General features: G+C 34.6%; 1 protein-coding gene across 2 annotated transcripts in view; it reads right to left on the bottom strand.

The window, feature by feature from the left end:
• Positions 1-19,696, bottom strand: part of qin (tudor domain-containing protein qin) — a 663,334-nt gene that overhangs the window by 286,916 nt on the left and 356,722 nt on the right. For both annotated transcript variants that reach the window (XM_075291196.1, XM_075291197.1), the window contains exon 4: positions 6,074-6,277. In XM_075291196.1, the coding sequence (XP_075147311.1) occupies positions 6,074-6,277 (204 nt within the window). The remainder of the gene's footprint in view (positions 1-6,073; positions 6,278-19,696) is intronic.

Raw genomic sequence — 19,696 nt, 5'->3', positions numbered from 1 at the left:
AGTACATGACTAATTCTGTCTTTGCAGGATTTACCCCAAGACCATTGTCTTTCGCCCATTTCTCAGTCATCCGGAGGGCCCTCTGAATAATATCTCTGATTGTGGATGGGAATTTTCCCCTGACTGCCAGAGCCACATCATCTGCGTATGCCACCACTTTTATCCTTTCTTTTTCTAGAGTAACCAGAAGGCTATTTATAGCAACATTCCAAAGAAGAGGTGATAGGACTCCTCCTTGGGGAGTGCCTCTGTTCACATACCTTTGTATGTTTGCTTGTCCTAGTGTGGCTGAAATACGTCTCTTCATTAGCTGTTCGTCTAACAGCCTGAGTATACATGGATCAACATTCAGAGTTATCAGTCCATTTAATATCGAGCTCGGATGGACATTATTGAACGCCCCTTCGATGTCTAGAAACGCCACGATTGTGTATTCTTTGACAGATAGTGAGCTTTCAATAAAGCTGACTAGTTCATGTAGTGCGGTCTCAGTAGACCTGCCCTTCGAGTATGCATGCTGTCGTTTCGAGAACAAACTTGAATCGATGCTAGTTCTAAGATAAATATCTATCATCCTCTCCAGAGTCTTAAGTAGGAATGAGGATAAGCTGATTGGTCGGAAATCCTTCGCCCTCGAGTGAGAGGCTTTTCCCGCTTTAGGTATGAAAACGACTTTTGTTTCCCTCCACTTTCCTGGGATATATGATAAGTTGATACATCCTTTATATATCACCGACAACCAGGGGATAATTTTGTCAGTTACAGCTTGTAACTCCGCCGGAGTAATTCCATCAGGTCCAGGGGATTTGAATGGTCCAAAGCTATTTAGCGCCCATCTTATTCTAGTTTCCGATACAATTTCCTCGACAGGAAACGACCGCTGAGCAACTGTGGCACCGCCAGTACATGGTTCAACCGTCTGATTTCCAGGAAAATGTGTGTCCAATAGTACCTCCAGCGTCTCCTTACTGGACGTTGTCCAATTGCCCTCCGATGTTTTAATGAAACCTGGAGCGGAGTTGGTGGATGCTAGAACCTTCCGTAGTCTGGAAGCCTCGGACGTATTCTCAATACTGCTGCAGTAAGCATTCCAAGAGTTATGCTGAGCCTTTCTCAGTTCTCGCTTGTATCCTCTCAGATTCTTCTTGTAAGCGTCCCAGTCCTCAGGGGCTCTGGTGGACTTTGCCTTGTTAAAGAGCTTCCTGCAGGATTTCCTCATATTACTTAATTCCGTAGACCACCATGGTGGTCGATGTTTCCCCCTTGGCTTTCCTCTAGGGCATGCAGCTTTCAGTGAGATGTTGAAGGCCTTAGTAATCCGCTCCACTGCGTGTTCGATATCTTGCACATTTCTCATATTTGTCTCTGTTATTTCCGGTATCATCATATTGAACGATTCCCTATACCTATTCCAGTCAGCTTTCCTAACATTTGGCGGAAATATGATCTTGGTGATATGAACATCAAATTTGAAACTGATGTAGCGATGATCTGAGAAGCTGTGTTCACTTAAAACCTGCCACTCAGATATCATTTCATTTAGTTCTTGCGAGGCCAAGGTGATGTCCAAAACCTCTTGCCTGTTTTTAGTGACAAAGGTTGGGACATCTCCCTTGTTGCAAACTACCAGATTAGTACGCAAAATAAACTCTATTAGCGACTCTCCCCTTGCATTAGTATCACTACTTCCCCATATACTATGATGTGCATTCGCATCGCATCCCATAATGAGTTTCGCCTTTGTTTTCAGTGACTCCTCCACTAAGGTCTTAACGGCATATGGAGGCATCTCCCTGTCATGTCCCATGTAGACCGAAGATACCCAATATTTGCATTTGGCTATTTCTAAACTTGCAACGACAGTGTCTGTATTGCACATTGAGGGAAGCAGAAACAAATTGAGCTCGTTTTTAGCAATTATACAGGCGCGATTTACATCATTACCAGTATACTGCAATAGTTTGAACCCCGGAGTACTTAATTCACATATTTTGTTTTTGTAAACATATGGTTCTTGAATAAGAACTATATCTATGTCCCCTTTCATCAGGAGAACTTTTAAGGCAGCACATGCAGCCTTACAATGATGAAGATTTATCTGGAGGATCCGTAGGACCATCGAGATTTTCAACAACCGTCACATCAGCCGCTTCGATCGAGTCATCAAGAATGTCCTCTTCAGAGATATCGGTGACTCTCGCAATAACCATAGGTTCGACTTTGGTGAGTTCTGAGGCAATAGAAGCCTCCTCACGCATACGGTATCTATCCATGTCTTCAACTTTGGTATCTCCCTCGACTTCGCAAGAGGATCCGCTTACTTCTGATTCAGACAGAGGCTTGTCCATTTCTGAATCCTTTAGCTGATCGTTTTTATACACCTTCATTTGGATATAATGAAAGCCATAACATACACGGCCCTGGGACTTTGCCAGATGTGGCAAAGACTGAGTGTTCAATATAAACACTGCATGCCGTCTTGGTCCATCCACTTCATCCAAACGGCCAACCTTCCAATCAGCTGTTGGAAGATCTGGATTGCATCGTTTCAGTCTATTTAAAATAGATTCGCTACGCTATATGTACTACACACAAACATTTTTTTTATTTCAATCACGAAATGAAATGTTTCCAATCACGAAAATGATAGCATCAATCACCCATTTTGATTGAAAACCAACACAATTTTCAATTAAAAGTTTAATTGACTTTTATCATGGAATCAATTAATTGTGTGATTGAATCAATTAAAAAATGATTGGTTTTTGACATATAATTCAATCAATATTTTAATAGAATAAATTAAAATTTTTATCAATTTCGCGACAAAAATCAGTCAACAATTTGATTGAGTCAATTAAATAATAAATTGATATTGGCAATAAATTACACACAAAAAAATTAATCTATTGCGCACTCAAAATCTTATTTAATTTTATTTGACATAATGTATGCGTTTCTTATTAAAAATATTCAATATTTTATTTTTGTGAATTATGTTATAAATAAAAGAATTTGGTTCTTGTTATTTGTGTGTTTTGTTCTAATATAACTTACACATAACAGGTTGGTTGATAAGTCCCCGGTCTAACAACGAAAAACACATTTTTTTGTCACAATTCGTTTTTATTATGCAACATAGTTTCCTTCAAGAGCGATACAACGATTACAACGACCTTCCAATTTTTTGATACCATTTTGGTAGTACTCCTTCGGTTTTGCCTCAAAATAGGCCTCAGTTTCGGCGATCACCTCTTCATTGCAGTCAAATTTTTTCCCTGCGAGCATCCTTTTGAGGTATGCGAACAAGAAAAAGTCGCTGGGGGCCAGATCTGGAGAATACGGTGGGTGGGGAAGCAATTCGAAGCCAAATTCAGGAATTTTGCCATCGTTCTCAATGACTTGTGGCACGGTGCGTTGTCTTGGTGGAACAACACTTTTTTTCTTCTTCATATGGGGCCGTTTTGCCGCGATTTCGACCTTCAAACGCTCCAATAACGACATATAATAGTCACTGTTGATGGTTTTTCCTTGAGAAAAAACAGAGGACATTACTTTGCCAGCGGAGTCTTTCCACGCTTCGGAGACGGTTCACCGGTCGCTCTCCACTCAGCCTACTGTCGATTGGACTCAGGAGTGTAGTGATGGAGCCATGTTTCATCCATTGTCACATATCGACGGAAAAACTCGGGTGTATTACGAGCTGCAAACACCGCTCAGAATCATCAACACGTTGTTATTTTTGGTCAAATGTGAGCTCGCGCGGTACCCATTTTGCACAGAGCTTCCGCATATCCAAATATTGATGAATGATATGACCAACACGTTCCTTCCTGATATCTTTACGGCCTCTGCTATCTCGATCAACTTAATTTTACGGTCATTCAAATCATATGGTGGATTTTTTTGATGTTTTCCTCGGTAACCACCTCTTTCGGGCGTCCACTGCGTTCACCGTCCTCCGTGCTCATTTCACCACGCGTGAATTTTGCATACCAATCAATTGTTGTTGATTTCCCTGGGACAGAGTCCGGAAACTCATTATCAAGCAAAGTTTTTGCTTTCACCGTATTTTTTCCCTTCAGAAAACAGTATTTTATCAAAACACGAAATTCTTTTTTGTCATAATAACAAAAGTTGCTTCACAAAAGACGCCTATCTCAGAAACTAATTGACTTACAGACGTCAAATTTAGACACGAATCATTTGAAGGTACTATATAAAAATAATATGCATTTAATACTAGCGACGCCATCTATGTGTCAGACCGGGGACTTATAAGCCAACATGTTACAATTACGATCAACAACAACTAACATAAAGGGGGGGGAAATAAACCATATAAATCACTAGCATAACCCGGCCCGCTTCGCTGCGTCAACCGAAGCATATTTGTAGGAACATTTTGCGTTAACTTAGTCAACTATATCCTTCGAGCTGAAAACCAATACGAAAAGATTTGAATTCTTTCAAACAAATCGTACAACTGGCTTTTTCGGCGACGGACCAATTTTCTTGAATTATGTTTTGTATTCAAGTGGTTGGACAATCTTCTACATTTCCTGTGCATTTGATGTGTGGTTTGTTAAGGAAAGGTATCCTTCTCCTCAACATACCGGAAAATTACGCGTTATGTTTTAACAACTTGCAACGTTCAATAAATCGGAAAAAGTAAAAGTATTTAAAAAATTTACCACATTTACATTTGTGAAAATGTTGGACATGGAGAACATGCCTTTCCCGAACATATACCGTAAAATGATGCACCATCTACGTTGCCTGCCAATTTCATGTAAATTTAAGTTTTTTATTTAAAAAAGTCTGACAAAAGTCCGTGCAAGAATCATAAAATTATGTACCCCATTTATGGATAACCTTCTACTTTAAATTTTCAAAAAATCTGAAAAAAGGGAACCCTCTCCCCACCTTCATTCCACTTCGACCTGATATAGAAAAATCGCGTACCTTATATTAATTTCACAAACTACCCTATCCCTATAAATTCCAATTAAATCGACAAATTTTATTTCACTATTCCCTTTCCCCATTCAGATATCGAAAAACCATGTATCCTGTGTTATATTAATCACCTCCTCCCACGTTCCCTGTAAATTTCAAGTAAATCGAAGAATGTTAAATATTGCTATAACATATTTTTTTAAGGGATGTCACTTTGCCCGATAAAATATCGACAAACACAGTAGTGGATAAGGGTGCTATCCTGGCGGAAGTACCCCAAAGAAGGCAAAACCAATTCAATCGGCTGGTAAGGTTATGGCAACGGTTTTTTGGGACTTCAAAGGTATTTTAGTGATTGACTGTCTGCAAAAGGGTAAAACAATAAATTCAGAGTATTATTGCAACCTTTTGGATCAATTAAATGTACAAATTCGAGAAAAACGTCCTGGCTTACAACACAAAAAAAAAAATAATTTTTCATCAAGACAACGCACCAGTGTTTTAACAATGGCTAAAATCAACGAATTAAAGTACGAGTTGCTTGACCACCCACCTTATTCTCCTGATTTAGCTCCCAGTGACTTTTACTTCTTCCTAAATCTAAAAAATTCCTTGCTGGCAAGCGTTTTACCTCAAATGAAGATGCAATTACAGTTGTAAACCACTATTTTGAAGACCTTAAGGAAAACTATTTTAATCAAGGGATAGAATTGCTAGGAAAGCGTTGGACTAAGTGTATTGAAGTTTCAGGAGATTATATTGAAAAATAAAAATATTTTTGAAAAACTAACTATTCTCTTTCATTGATAGGCTAAGAAGTTTCCGAGCCGCCCTCGTAGCAGTATTGAGAATACGTCCGAGGCATCCAGACTACGGAAGGTACTAGCATCCACTAACTCCGCTCCAGGTTTCGAAAAAAAAAAAACAGTTAAAGTCAAGAAATTATTCTCATATTGGGAAAATTTTAGCTAAAATCAAATCATTGCCATGAACAACATTAAAGTTAAATCGGCTTTTGTCAATGTCATTGACTGTTTTGGGATGTGAAAGCGTATATTTTTACAATCACAAATATTTTTTCGCAACAACCATGTAAATATATTTCCATACATACATTTAAGATTTCTTGAGACTTGTTCAATTTAATAAAGACTTGTCGTAATTGGTATTGGGGTTGATGACACTGTTCACTAAATTCTTCCATGATTCTCTTTTCTTCATTTTGTAGATGGCTGTGAAGTTGAAGGAAATAGTCAGAAATATCTTCTACCGTCTTTGTAGCATATTCTTCCAACTTCGTCTCCACCGATTTGACATCCTGAAAATAAAAAGACGAAAACAAACGAATAAGAACGTTGCTTAGATTATGTATGGTGGCTGCAATATTTTAAGGTAGTTCCTAGACTTGCTCTATCTCAATCATATTGCATTTGCACTGAAAAAAATATTGTCGTGAGACCAAAGATTTCATGTCCTTAAAATGCGAATGCGAATTTTGCTTAGGAGAGAAGGCGCATTTCTCTGATATAAAGTTTTTCCTTGACAAAAAATCTTATCGATTTTTTCAATGAAGTCGTTTTGTCCTTATAGTTAGGTGATTCGACTTAAAAATGACCCTGTTTAAACGAAAGAAATTTTTGTTTTACTAAGGTCAAATTTAATATAACCATTCTGAAAAATTCTACAAAATTAATAAAATCCTCTTTAAAGTTGTTGACTTTTTGAGTCTTGTCTACAAAGCAGGTTAAAAAATTGGAGATGTTGAAACATAACATAATTTCTACTTGAAGTCGAGTCGGATTTTGCACATTTAAGTTGTCTTTAACACATTTTTGATGGAATTTAATAGAACATGAAGAAAAAGGCTGAAAAAAACGAATAATAAAATATAAATTTAAAAGAAAATTTCCCACCAGAAAAGTATAAACCATTGAAAAAAAAAATGTTTCTCTTCATGTTCGTAAAGACGATGCTTTAACGTAAGAAATAAGACCAACTAAAAGAAAGTCGACGAAAAATGATACAGTTATAAGCAATTTAGTGAATAAATCCGATGCCAAATCTAATATATAAAAGTAAGTCGGGTTTTCCTTCTTGACGCAATAACATTCATTGGAAAGGTCTCGTGCTCCAACAGGTTTATAGCAAAGAAAATTTTCAACGGAATCTCTGAGGCATAGCATTTACAACAAACCAATATTTTAAGTTGATGGCGCCATTGCGTGATACATTGTTTGACAGCTACCTATTGTTCTCTGCTCAATGATGTTGGAAAGTGCACAAAACAATAACCGCGACCGTTAGTTGCTGAACAGTCACAGGCGTTCGGAAGAAGGTAATGGTCGAAATATCAAAGTTAAAGTTCAAAATCAAGAGACTGAGATCCAAATGGGCAGATACGTCAGTACTAATGAAGCACTGTGACGTTTACTCTCAGTTCCAGATAGGCCACAAGTGTTTTCCACTGATGAATTCGTTCATCCTAGAAATGATGAATGTTTTTATTTGTGACTGCTGTTGGTAAATGTACGTAGACCAAAATCATTTGCTCATTTGGCCACTAATGCCAAACATATCGAGAAGCATGTCAACTATTGGGTTTGCTATTGATTGAAGTAGGAATAATTTCGCAAAATCGATCGATGCACAACCAAGTCTTGAAATATTAGTTTCTTATTCCACTATTTCCAATTTCCATGTAAAGTTACCAACTGTAAAACGTAATGATTTTCTTCTTCTTGTTCCTTTCACTTTTAATAGAATGCTGCGTAATGATTTTGTCCTCCTTTTACAATTTCAATACCTACAAATATAAAAAATCATAAACCAATTTTTTCACAAAAGGTTAGCGTCACTGTATGAATGTTACCTGATAATCGTAGATTCCAAAATGAGAACGAATGAAGGGCTTGTTATTCCGTTGCTGTTTTCTTTCTTTATACACCATCACGAACATTGATAGACTTATTGTTTGTTATTTATGTTTAATAATTTTGAAAAAAAAAACGAAAATTTTTCTCACTAATTTAAAATAACAAATATTTTATTTGTTATTTATTATATTATTTTACTATATTATTCTTTAACAATCTCTCCGTATACCATAACAACGCGATTCTAACCACAGATCTGCAACGAGTATGATCAAGCCTACTCTTAAAAAAAAGAATACAATCACTCATGTGCATAGAAAAAACGAGTTCGTTCGACCCGCTCAAACTACAACAAAAATGTTGTGCTTTCAAAATGTTGAAGAACTTTGTTACAATCATACAAATCATACGCTTGTGTTGGTTAGGAGGTTGTGAATGATTATACCGAACGGGACGCTCAATTTCAGTGAACATGATTGGTATGATTTTTCTGTTTGTTGTGTTTGATTTGATTTGATCAACATAGAAATCAAAGATAATAAAAGAGGAAGATGGGAGATTGGCTTGCGTCATACCAAATGTTGCATTTACCAGATTAGTTTAATACATGTTTGTAACCTTTTAGTTGTTTTTAGTTTTCATTTTTTAAATGAAAAATTTAATTTTCTTAATGAAACAATGTTAAATTTTAAGCAACAACAAAAAATATTACATTTTCCCCTTTATGGAAATTTATTTCGTACTCTTAATTTCTTTTTATTTGCATTTTACTGCTATGTCAATACTTGTCGTATACGCGTTTGGTTCGAGTATTAAACTAATGTGGTAAATGGTTTGATGTGCTCAGTAGCCAATCTCCCATCTTCCTCTTTTATTATCTTTGATAGAAATGAACGAGCCTGAATAAAATCAAGCAACATAAATTTCAATAAATTAGCACAGATTTGGAAAACAAAAACCCTTTTATTTCCATTGGTTTTATGACTTAATTCTATGATAAGGAACTTCGTGAAATTAAATACACACAAACCATTTTTTTTGATTCAATCACGAAAATCGTACTATCAATCATTATTTTAATTGGACATTAAAAAATACTGGATTAAAAAAAATTGATTTCATTAGCAAATTTCAACTAATTTTTTAATTGATTAAATTAAAACTTTAATTGATGTTGGTTGTTTCAAAATAAATTTTTAGTTAAAAATAAAAAAAAATCCATCACCTTTTTTATTGAGTTCCGAGTTTGATTAACAAGTTAAATGTATCAATTAAGTTTTTAATTTAACATTTTAAAATTTTCAATCATTGAGTTAATGCTTCTATCTTGATTAAAAAGTTAATCGTATCAATTAATTTATTAATTGAACATTTTTCAACCTCAATCAACTTTTTAATTGGAAATATTTTGGTGATAGTTTTTTCTGTTTGTACAACTGTAAAAAATAAATACATTTTTATGTAGGTGGATTTTACGATTTTAGGTATTAAAATATTTATATAAAGAATTCAAAAACACGACGAATATGCTTTCAGCATATTCGTCCATTTTAAGCAAAAACAAAAACTGTGTTTTAGTTGTTTGGTTGTTTAGATGTTTGTTAGTTGTTTTTTGTTCACGTGAACCGAGTTGTCTGAATGCAAAGACAATAAACTTGAGGAAGATAGGAAATTTGCTTGCGTCATACCGAATGTTGCATTTACCACGTTAGTTTAATACATGTTTGTAATTTTTTAGTTGTTTTTCGTTGTTATTTTATAAATGAAAAATTTAATTTTCTTAATGAAACAATGTTAAATTTTCGGCAACAACAAAAAAATTACATTTTCCCCTTTATGGAAATTTATTTCGTGCACTTAATTTCTTTTTATTTGCATTTTAACGCTATGCCAATACTCGTTTGGTTCGAGTATTAAACTAACCCGGTAAATGGTTCGATCTCCTCAGTAGCTAATTTCCTATCTTCCTGAATCTATAATGTTTGCGTTGAACAATCAAATGTCCCGAACAAACTCAATTGAAGTTCACTCTTGTTCATTCAATTCCAAACAGAGTGTTTGATCATCCAAATGAGTGGAACCAGTGATTCGAACTGAGTGTTTGATCGAAATCAATACAACATCGTTCACTCTCGCTCATCGAACCAAACAAAAGCATAAACATAAATCGAGTCACTAAGCGAGTGCGATTGAAAAATGATGTAGCTCGTGCAGTTCTCTGATTCCAACTAAAAAACAACCCACGCGCAAACATATCGATTACATCGATGACAGATACCGATCACAGGTAGATAAAAGAAATATAGGAAAATTTCATATATTCTAACAAGTGTGTTTCCTGAAGTTTTGAAAGGATTGAATACTTCTTAGTACAATCTCTCCGTATACCATAACTACGCGATTCCAACTAAAAAAACAACCCACGCACAAACATATCGATTACATCGATGACAGGTACCGATTACAGGTAGATAAAAGAAATATAGGAAAATTTTCTATATTCTAACAAGTGTGTTTCCTGAAGTTTTGAAAGGATTGAATACTTCTTAGTACGAATGAACTAAAATATTTGTCTATGCCAAGTGTTATTCGTATGTATGATAAGCTTTCTATAATTAAAGAATTCAGTGTTATCGTTTTATAAGAAATTTTTACTAATTATTTAACGAATGCTTTGTTATCAGTGAATAAAATGTTCTTGTTCAGTAGTAAATTCATATACCCAGCGAAGTATTAGTAAAATCCCATGCCTTATTTTAGTTAATGAACTATTCCTAACTGCTTTCAGTTTAGGATTTTTTTACTGAAACAAGTAAATTTTATTATTTCACACAAAAATTTATCTTAATGGAAATAAAATGGCTAAACTAAATTGATAAACATTTTTTCCTTTAGTTTCGAAGACACTTTTTTCTAGGTGCAACGACTTTTACCGATTTGTAAAGTCAAAATTAGCTCTTATTAGAAATGTTTTCCCAAACATTAGTGAAAATTGTCAGAATTATTCTTGGTTAAGTCAACGAGCAATTCTTGCTGCAAAGAATAATGATGTACACCCACTGAATTTCACCATACAATCAAAAATTGCTGGCGATTTGGTAACATACAAATACGTTGATTCCGTAACAAATACCGATGATGTAGTAAATTATCCAACGGAGTTTTTGAACTCTCTGGAGTTACCAGAATTTCCACCACACAACTTGCAACTCAAAGTTGGTACAGTTATTATCATATTACGTAATTTGAATCCACGGCGACTTTGCAACGGAACACTTCAAAGAAACGTATAATATGCGGACACGTATAACGCTTCAATTCAGTAATTACTTTGGATTCACTTTCATTTACTTAGACAAGTTCAACTAAATAACATTTCATTTTAGTAATCGAAATAAATATATGTCCTGTTCCTATAGATCAAACGAAAACTCATTCGAATGAAAGGCAGTCGCTCGAATTCGAGTGAATTTTAGTTTTTCTTTTTTTGAAAGTTCGTTTCGTTTGTACATTAATTACACAAGGGAACAATGGTTCTGTTGATTAAGAACTGAATATCGTTTTTAAGGTTATTTGGAACGCTGAAACCAAAATTACTTGTTTTTTTTTTCGATCAGCTCGATTTTTCGAGATATACCGTTATGTTCAAAATTAAGGCACTTCCGCTACATTTATTGGAATAACTTGAAAATGGTTCACCATATTAAATTAAAAACAAAAATCCGAAAATCCCAAACAATATTCTCTTTACATTGTTTATCAATTTTCCAAGTAGTTTTAGAGATATCTTTCAAGTTTTGAAAAAAAATTAAATTTTTAACAAAAAAAATGTTCTTTAAAAATTCCTAAAAAAATAAAAATGGGACAAGAATCCCAATTTTGGTCCAGAAACAGTTATTTAAATATATAGTTAAATATATTTATATATAGTTATATATCCGAAAGTGTATAAATTTGAATAACTTTACTATTAAAATTCCACAATTCTACAATAAATGCGTCCAAGTAATGTCTTGTGGGATATTTTTTCGGAATATTGCACCCACAAGCAAAAAAAAACATTGAAGGAAAGAAAATTGAGGTTAGCATGGTTGCGTCAAACATGTTACATGTTCCCCATCGAAAACTAACATTTTACTTCTGAAACATGTTTGAGGTGATCATATTCCTTCTCGGGGTGCAATGTTAAAAGTCCAACTTTCGGGATTCTAAATAATTTCTGTTTTTTTTTATGCACAGCTAGTTCCGCATTTTTGCACCTAAGGGAAGTGAACTTGGAGAACGCAACCCATAGAGGCGGCCGTTTGCAGGGTTTCGCCAAACTGTTCCACGTGGAACAGTGCAATGGTCGGAGGGGCGACGAAACTTCTCAAGGGTGACCCAAACAAGAAAAAGGCTGGAGAACTACCATGCTTAAAGAAAAGAGGATGACGAACAGAAACGTCAAGGAATCATTACCGGACACCTACAGTTGGAGGCACATCTGTGCCGAGTAAGAGCAGCGGATTATTGTGTATGCAGCCGTATTTTGACGAAAAAGAGGCTTTGGAACTCTGTTTATGTCAAATGCTACGCTTTTACAAGATATAGAAACCGCCATATTTTATATGATTCGGTATGATGGAACAAAGAAGTTGGAGCGTACCACAAGCTGAAAACTGGTTTTGGTATATGTCAGCTTATATGATACACGGAAACCTGGACCCTTTTTTTTACTTAGGTTAGGTATAATGGCGACCCAAAACTTCATTTTCACTTAGACTTTTCAGTTAATTATGATACCACAATATTGTCCTTCTGTTTATCACTGAGTGCAGTTCGATTCCATATTAAGCTCTATAGCCGAGTTCGAACGGTCTTTCACCATAATGTGAACAACTTTGAGGAAGCTTTTAAACACGTACAATTGTCACCAACATTATTGACAGGCGATAGACCACCGCAACAAAATTTTTGAACCCATTTAACCTTTCTATCTCGATTATATACGTGTAACAATTACAACCCAGCAGATTGTATGTTATACGATTCTCCAACGATGTAGGCCAAGGATCAACTCGAATCTTCTCCCACATCTTGTGCTTCTTCTACGACTTCGATTTATATCAAAATAACAACCAGCGTTCATGATCTGAAAACGTTATGGTTACGACTTTATAAACAAAATTAAAAAAAAAGATTTCCGCTAGCGTGACTCGAACCTGTGTTTTCTGCACCATACGCGTTAACAGTCGCCTTAGCCCATTGTACCACCAAGGGATTTACCATAATAACATCTAATGATTACTTTAAGACTTTTCATGGCCAAAGAAAAACGTTGCAGTGCACCCAGAAAAAAAGTGTCTTCGATACTAAAGGAAAAAATGTTTATCAATTTAGTTTAGTCAATTTATTTCCATTAAGTTACATTTTTATGTGAAATAATAAAATGTACTTGTTTCAGTTAAAAACTCCTAAACTGGAAGCAGTAAGGAATAGTTCATTAACTAGAATAAGGCATGGAATTTTACTAATACTGTTTCTTCGCTGGGTATAATAATTTATTACTGAACATGAAAATTGTATTCACTGATAAAAAAAAGCATTCGTAAAAATAAACAAAAACCGAATTAAAACCAAGTTTCCTCAAATTTAGTAAAATTTCTTATAATACGATAACACTGACTTCCTTCATTATAGAAAGCTTATCATACATACACTTGACATAGAAAAATATTTTAGTCCATTCGTACTAAGAAGTATTCAATCCTTTCAAAACTTAAGGAAACATACTTGTTAAAAAATAGGAAATTTTCCTATATCTCTTTTGTCTACCTGTAATCGATACCTGTCATCGGTGTAATCGATATGTTTGCGCGTGGGTTGTTTTTTAGTTGGAATCGCGTTGTTATGGTATACGAAGAGATTGTTAAAAAATAATATAATAAATAACAAATAAAATATATAAAATATTTGTTATATTAAATCAGTGAGAACAATTTTCGTTTTTTGAAAATTATTAAACATAAATAACAAACAATAAGTCTATCAATGTTCGTGATGGTGTACAAAGAAAGAAAACACTAACAGAATAACAACCCCTTCATTCATCAGGTAACACTCGGGACGCTAACCTTTTGTGAAAAAATTGGTTTATGATTTTTTATATTTGTAGACATTGAAATTGTCAAATGGGGACAAAATCGTTAAGCAGCAATTTATTAAAAGTGAAAGTCACAAGAAGAAGAAGAAAATTACGTTTTACAGTTGATAACTTTACGTGGAAATTGGAAATAGTGGAATAATAAACTAATATTTCGATGCTGTTGATTCTTAATAAATATATTTAATATATTAATAAAACATGTCTTTTATTGAAGAAAAAATTGCCTATATAGATAAATAAAATTGTATTTAAAAACGAAGATAATCAGTTCTAATTTTGATGTAAAAGGTTTACAACAAATATGTAAGATTTGTCCAAATTAATGAAAAAAGTTCATAAATATAGGGAAATGTTAACTAATATATGGAATGCATTCTACCTAATTTATATGAAAATCACATCGTTCAAACAAATAAAAATGTCTTTGGCGCTATACGAAGTTCAACTTTCTTCACAATGAGTTCATTTTAACTTAAAGAAGGAGTCACTTTTTCTGGGGGTAACACTTGCCGATGGCAAGGTATCTTACAACTTCTTAACACCGTCTTCTAAATTGTAAGTTAGTCCATACGGGGTATATATTAAACAAAAAAAAACGATTAAATACGTATTTATATATTTCAGTTTGACAAAAATTTTTTATAGAAATAAAATTTTGGTAGATTATTTTTTGGCGATATGGACCAATTTTTGTGTGATTGGCGATCGGCTATATATAACTATAGGCCGATATGGACCAATTGGTGCATGGCTGTTAGCGGCCATATAACATACTAGTGCAATGTACCAAATTTCAACCGAATGGGATGAATGATGCCCCTCCAAGAGGTTCCGTAGGTCAAATCTGGGGATCGATTAATATGAGGGCTATATATAATTATAGACCATATACTAACACCACGTTCCAAATTTGAGCCGGATCGGATGAATTTTGCTACTCCAAGAGGCTCCGGAGATGAAATCTATGGATCGGTTTATATGGGGACCGATGCACTGAAAAAAACAGTGAACCCACCAGGAAGAAAACTTTCGGTTAATTTTAGAAAATTTTGAACATTTGTAGACAATTTTAACTAAACAGTATTACAAACGTTGGCATCACGCCGATGTCATAAAAATAAGTAAATATTTTTCGACAAATTCAAGAAAATTTATTAGACATAAGTTTTTTTCACTTGTTAAAGAAAATTTTGTAGCTTGAAGGAAAAACTTGGAGTTCAAAATTGGAAGAATGTCTTTAGTGACATACGAAGTTCATGATGGACGCCTTTTTGGTAAAATTTACAAATTTAAAGAAATTCTGAACTATATTGTGGAAGACACGAATTTAGTTAATCTTTATGCTTCATTTGAGTATATTTTTTTCCTCGGTTTTCGTTAATTTAACTAACGTAAACAAAAAATTATTAGAGTACAGGAAACTTTCTCCAAACATAATATTTCTATGAACTAAAATAAAGTTAAATTGGCTTTAGTGAAATAGAGAGTTCACTTTTTTTTGAGTGTGTGGACCAATTTTTGCATGGTTGCTAAAGACCATATACCAAAACAATATACGAAATTTCAGCCGGATCGGATGAAATTTGCTTCTCTTTGTGGCTCCGCAAGCCAAATCTGGGGATCGGGTTATATGGGGGCTATATATAATTATAGACCGATGTGGACCAATTTTTGCATGGTTGTTAGAGACCATATACCAAAACAATGTACCAAATTTCAGCCGGATCGGATGAAATTTGCTTCTCTTTGAGGCTACGCAAGCCAAATCTGGGGATCGGTTTATATGGGGACTATATATAATTATGGACCGATGTGGACCAATTTTTGCATGATTGTTAGAGACCATATACTAACACTATGTACCAAATTTCGGCCAGATCGGATGAAATTTGCTTCTCTTTGAGGCTCCGCAAGCCAAATCTGGGTATCGGGTTATATGGGTGCTAAAGGGTGATTTGTTAAGAGCTTGATAACTTTTTTTTTAAAAAAAAACGCATAAAATTTGCAAAATCTCATCGGTTCTTTATTTGAAACGTTAGATTGGTCCATGACATTTACTTTTTGAAGATAATTTCATTTAAATGTTGACCGCGGCTGCGTCTTAGGTGGTCCATTCGGAAAGTCCAATTTTGGGCAACTTTTTCGAGCATTTCGGCCGGAATAGCCCGAATTTCTTCGGAAATGTTGTCTTCCAAAGCTGGAATAGTTGCTGGCTTATTTCTGTAGACTTTAGACTTGACGTAGCCCCACAAAAAATAGTCTAAAGGCGTCAAATCGCATGATCTTGGTGGCCAACTTACCGGTCCATTTCTTGAGATGAATTGTTCTCCGAAGTTTTCCCTCAAAATGGCCATAGAATCGCGAGCTGTGTGGCATGTAGCGCCATCTTGTTGAAACCACATGTCAACCAAGTTCAGTTCTTCCATTTTTGGCAACAAAAAGTTTGTTAGCATCGAACGATAGCGATCGCCATTCACCGTAACGTTGCGTCCAACAGCATCTTTGAAAAAATACGGTCCAATGATTCCACCAGCGTACAAACCACACCAAACAGTGCATTTTTCGGGATGCATGGGCAGTTCTTGAACGGCTTCTGGTTGCTCTTCACTCCAAATGCGGCAATTTTGCTTATTTACGTAGCCATTCAACCAGAAATGAGCCTCATCGCTGAACAAAATTTGTCGATAAAAAAGCGGATTTTCTGCCAACTTTTCTAGGGCCCATTCACTGAAAATTCGACGTTGTGGCTCGTTAGTAAGTCTATTCATGATGAAATGTCAAAGCATACTGAGCATCTTTCTCTTTGACACCATGTCTGAAATCCCACGTGATCTGTCAAATACTAATGCATGAAAATCCTAACCTCAAAAGAATCACCCTTTATATATAATTATGGGCCGATATGGACCAATTTTTGCATGTTTGTTAGAGACCATATACTAACACTATGTACCAAATTTCGGCCAGATCGGATGAAATATGCTTCTCTTAGAAACTCCGCAAGCCAAATCTGGGGGTCCGTTTATAACAGCTTGGCTGATAAGTCCCCGGTCTGACACATAGATGGCGTCGCTAGTATTAAATGCATATTATTTTTATATAGTACCAACCTTCAAATGATTCGTGTCAAAATTTGACGTCTGTAAGTCAATTAGTTTGTGAGATAGAGCGTCTTTTGTGAAGCAACTTTTGTTATTGTGAAAGAAATGGAAAAAAATGAATTTTGTGTTTTGATAAAATACTGTTTTCTGAAGGGGAAAAATACGGTGAAAGCAAAAACTTTGCTTGATAATGAGTTTCCGGACCCTGCCCCAGGGAAATCAACAATAATTGATTGGTATGCAAAATTCGAGCGTGGTGAAATGTGCACGGAGGACGGTGAACGCAGTGGACGCCCGAAAGAGGTGGTTACCGACGAAACCATCAAAAAAATTCACAAAATGATTTTGAATGACCGTAAAAATTGATCGAGATAGCAGAGGCCTTAAAGATATCAAAGGAACGTCTTGGTCATATCATTCATCAATATTTGGGTATGCGGAAGCTCTGTGCAAAATGGGTGCCGCCCGAGCTCACATTTGACCAAAAACAACGTGTTGATGATTCTGAGAGGTGTTTGCAGCTGTTAACTAGTAATACACCCGAGTTTTTCCGTCGATATATGACAATGGATGAAACATGGCTCCATCATTACACTCCTGAGTCCAATCGACAGTCGGCTGAGTGGACAGCGACGGGTGAACCGTCTCCGAAGCGTGGAAAGACTCAAAAGTCCGCTGGCAAAGTAATGGCCTCTGTTTTTTGGGATGCGCATGGATTAATTTTTATCGATTATCTTGAGAAGGGAAAAATCATCAACAGTGACTATTATATGGCGTTATTGGAGCGTTTGAAGGTCGAAATCAAGGCAAAACGGCCCCATGTGAAGAAGAAAAAAGTGTTGTTCCACTGAGACAACGCACCGTGCCACAAGTCATTGAGAACGATGGCAAAAATTCATGAATTGGGCTTCGAATTGCTTCCCCACCCACCGTATTCTCCAGATCTGGCCCCAGCGACTTTTTCTTGTTCTCAGACCTCAAAAGGATGCTCGCAGGGAAAAAATTTGGCTGCAATGAAGAGGTGATCGCCGAAACTGAGGCCTATTTTTAGGCAAAACCGAAGGAGTAGTAAATGGTATCAAAAAATTGGAAGATCGTTATAATCGTTGTATCGCTCTTGAAGGGAACTATGTTGAATAATAAAAATTAATTTTGACAAAAAAAATGTGTTTTTCTTTGTTAGACCGGGGACTTATCAGCCAACCTGTTATGGGGGCTATGCGTAAAAGAGATCCGATATGGCCCATGTTCAATACCATCCCACCTACAACAATAAAAACTACTTATGCCAAGTTTAAAGGCGATAGCTGGTTTCGTTCGGAAGTCAGCGTGATTTCAACAGACGGACGGACATGCTTAGATCGACTCAGAATTTCATCACGACCCAGAATATATATATATATATATATATATATATATATATATATATATATATATATATATATATATATATATATATATATATATATATATATATATATATATATATATATATATATATATATATATATATATATATATATATATATATATATATATATATATATATATATATATATATATATATATATATATATATATATATATATATATATATATATATATATATATATATATATATATTTTAAGGGGTCCTAGAGCAATATTTCGGTGTGTTACAAACGGAATGACAAAGTTAATATACCCCCCATCCTAACATATGGTGGAGGGTATAAAAATCTGGATTTCGTAAATCCCCAAATATGAGGAATATAACTGTTTATTCAAATATTTAACGAAATAATAAAAACATAAAAAACATTTATAATTCAGTGTTTTCATGAACATAAACAAAATAAAGTTAATTAAATTTAAAAAAATGAGAACATTTTTTAAAGTTAATCTCTTCTTATAAACTACCCAGCAAAAAAAATTGGAAGTTCTTCTAAAGGCACAACTTTAGAAGCACTTCCAAAAATGTTCTCCGAAAGATGTTCTTTATTTTAACTGCAGAGGAAGTTCCTTCGAGTCAATTTTTTATAACTCGCTTTTTTCATATTTTTAATGGGAAATTTAAAATTCTTTTGCTTGAAATAGGTTAAAAACATATTAAGAATTAATAAAATGTTAAAGATTATTTAAATCCGTTCTAGAAAACTTGCTTGATTTTAATAATATTTGATGTAAAACGTTGCAGAGAAGCGTTAGAATTTATTCAAAATCATAAATAATTTTAAAAATTATTTATTTATCAAAATATCACAAAAATTCTTAATTCACATCCAAAACATTGAATTCGAATAACACCTTAAGAAGTGATGCAAATTCGGTGCAACGACTTTTGAAATGGTGGACATCCGTCCTATGACAAGTCCATGTTAAATTCATCGCTTCTGCGCCAATTTTGCACCACTTCCGGATCCAAAAAGAACATTTTCACTACTTTTTTGGCGACGCTTTTTTTGCTGGGTAAATTTACAGAAAAAGGCAAAATAGGTTTAATGCAGTTCTTATAGATAATACATATCGCACCTATTAAACAAAAGGGCAGTAACACTAAATTTTTTATTTTTTTTTTATTTTTCAATAGAGACAAAAAATTGTAGTAAAAAGGTATTAACTCTGAAGACAAGAAAAGA

The sequence above is a fragment of the Haematobia irritans genome, chromosome 1, assembly GCF_050003625.1.
Source record: "Haematobia irritans isolate KBUSLIRL chromosome 1, ASM5000362v1, whole genome shotgun sequence".
Lineage (NCBI taxonomy): Eukaryota > Metazoa > Arthropoda > Insecta > Diptera > Muscidae > Haematobia > Haematobia irritans.
This window is presented reverse-complemented; position numbering and strand designations above follow the sequence as displayed.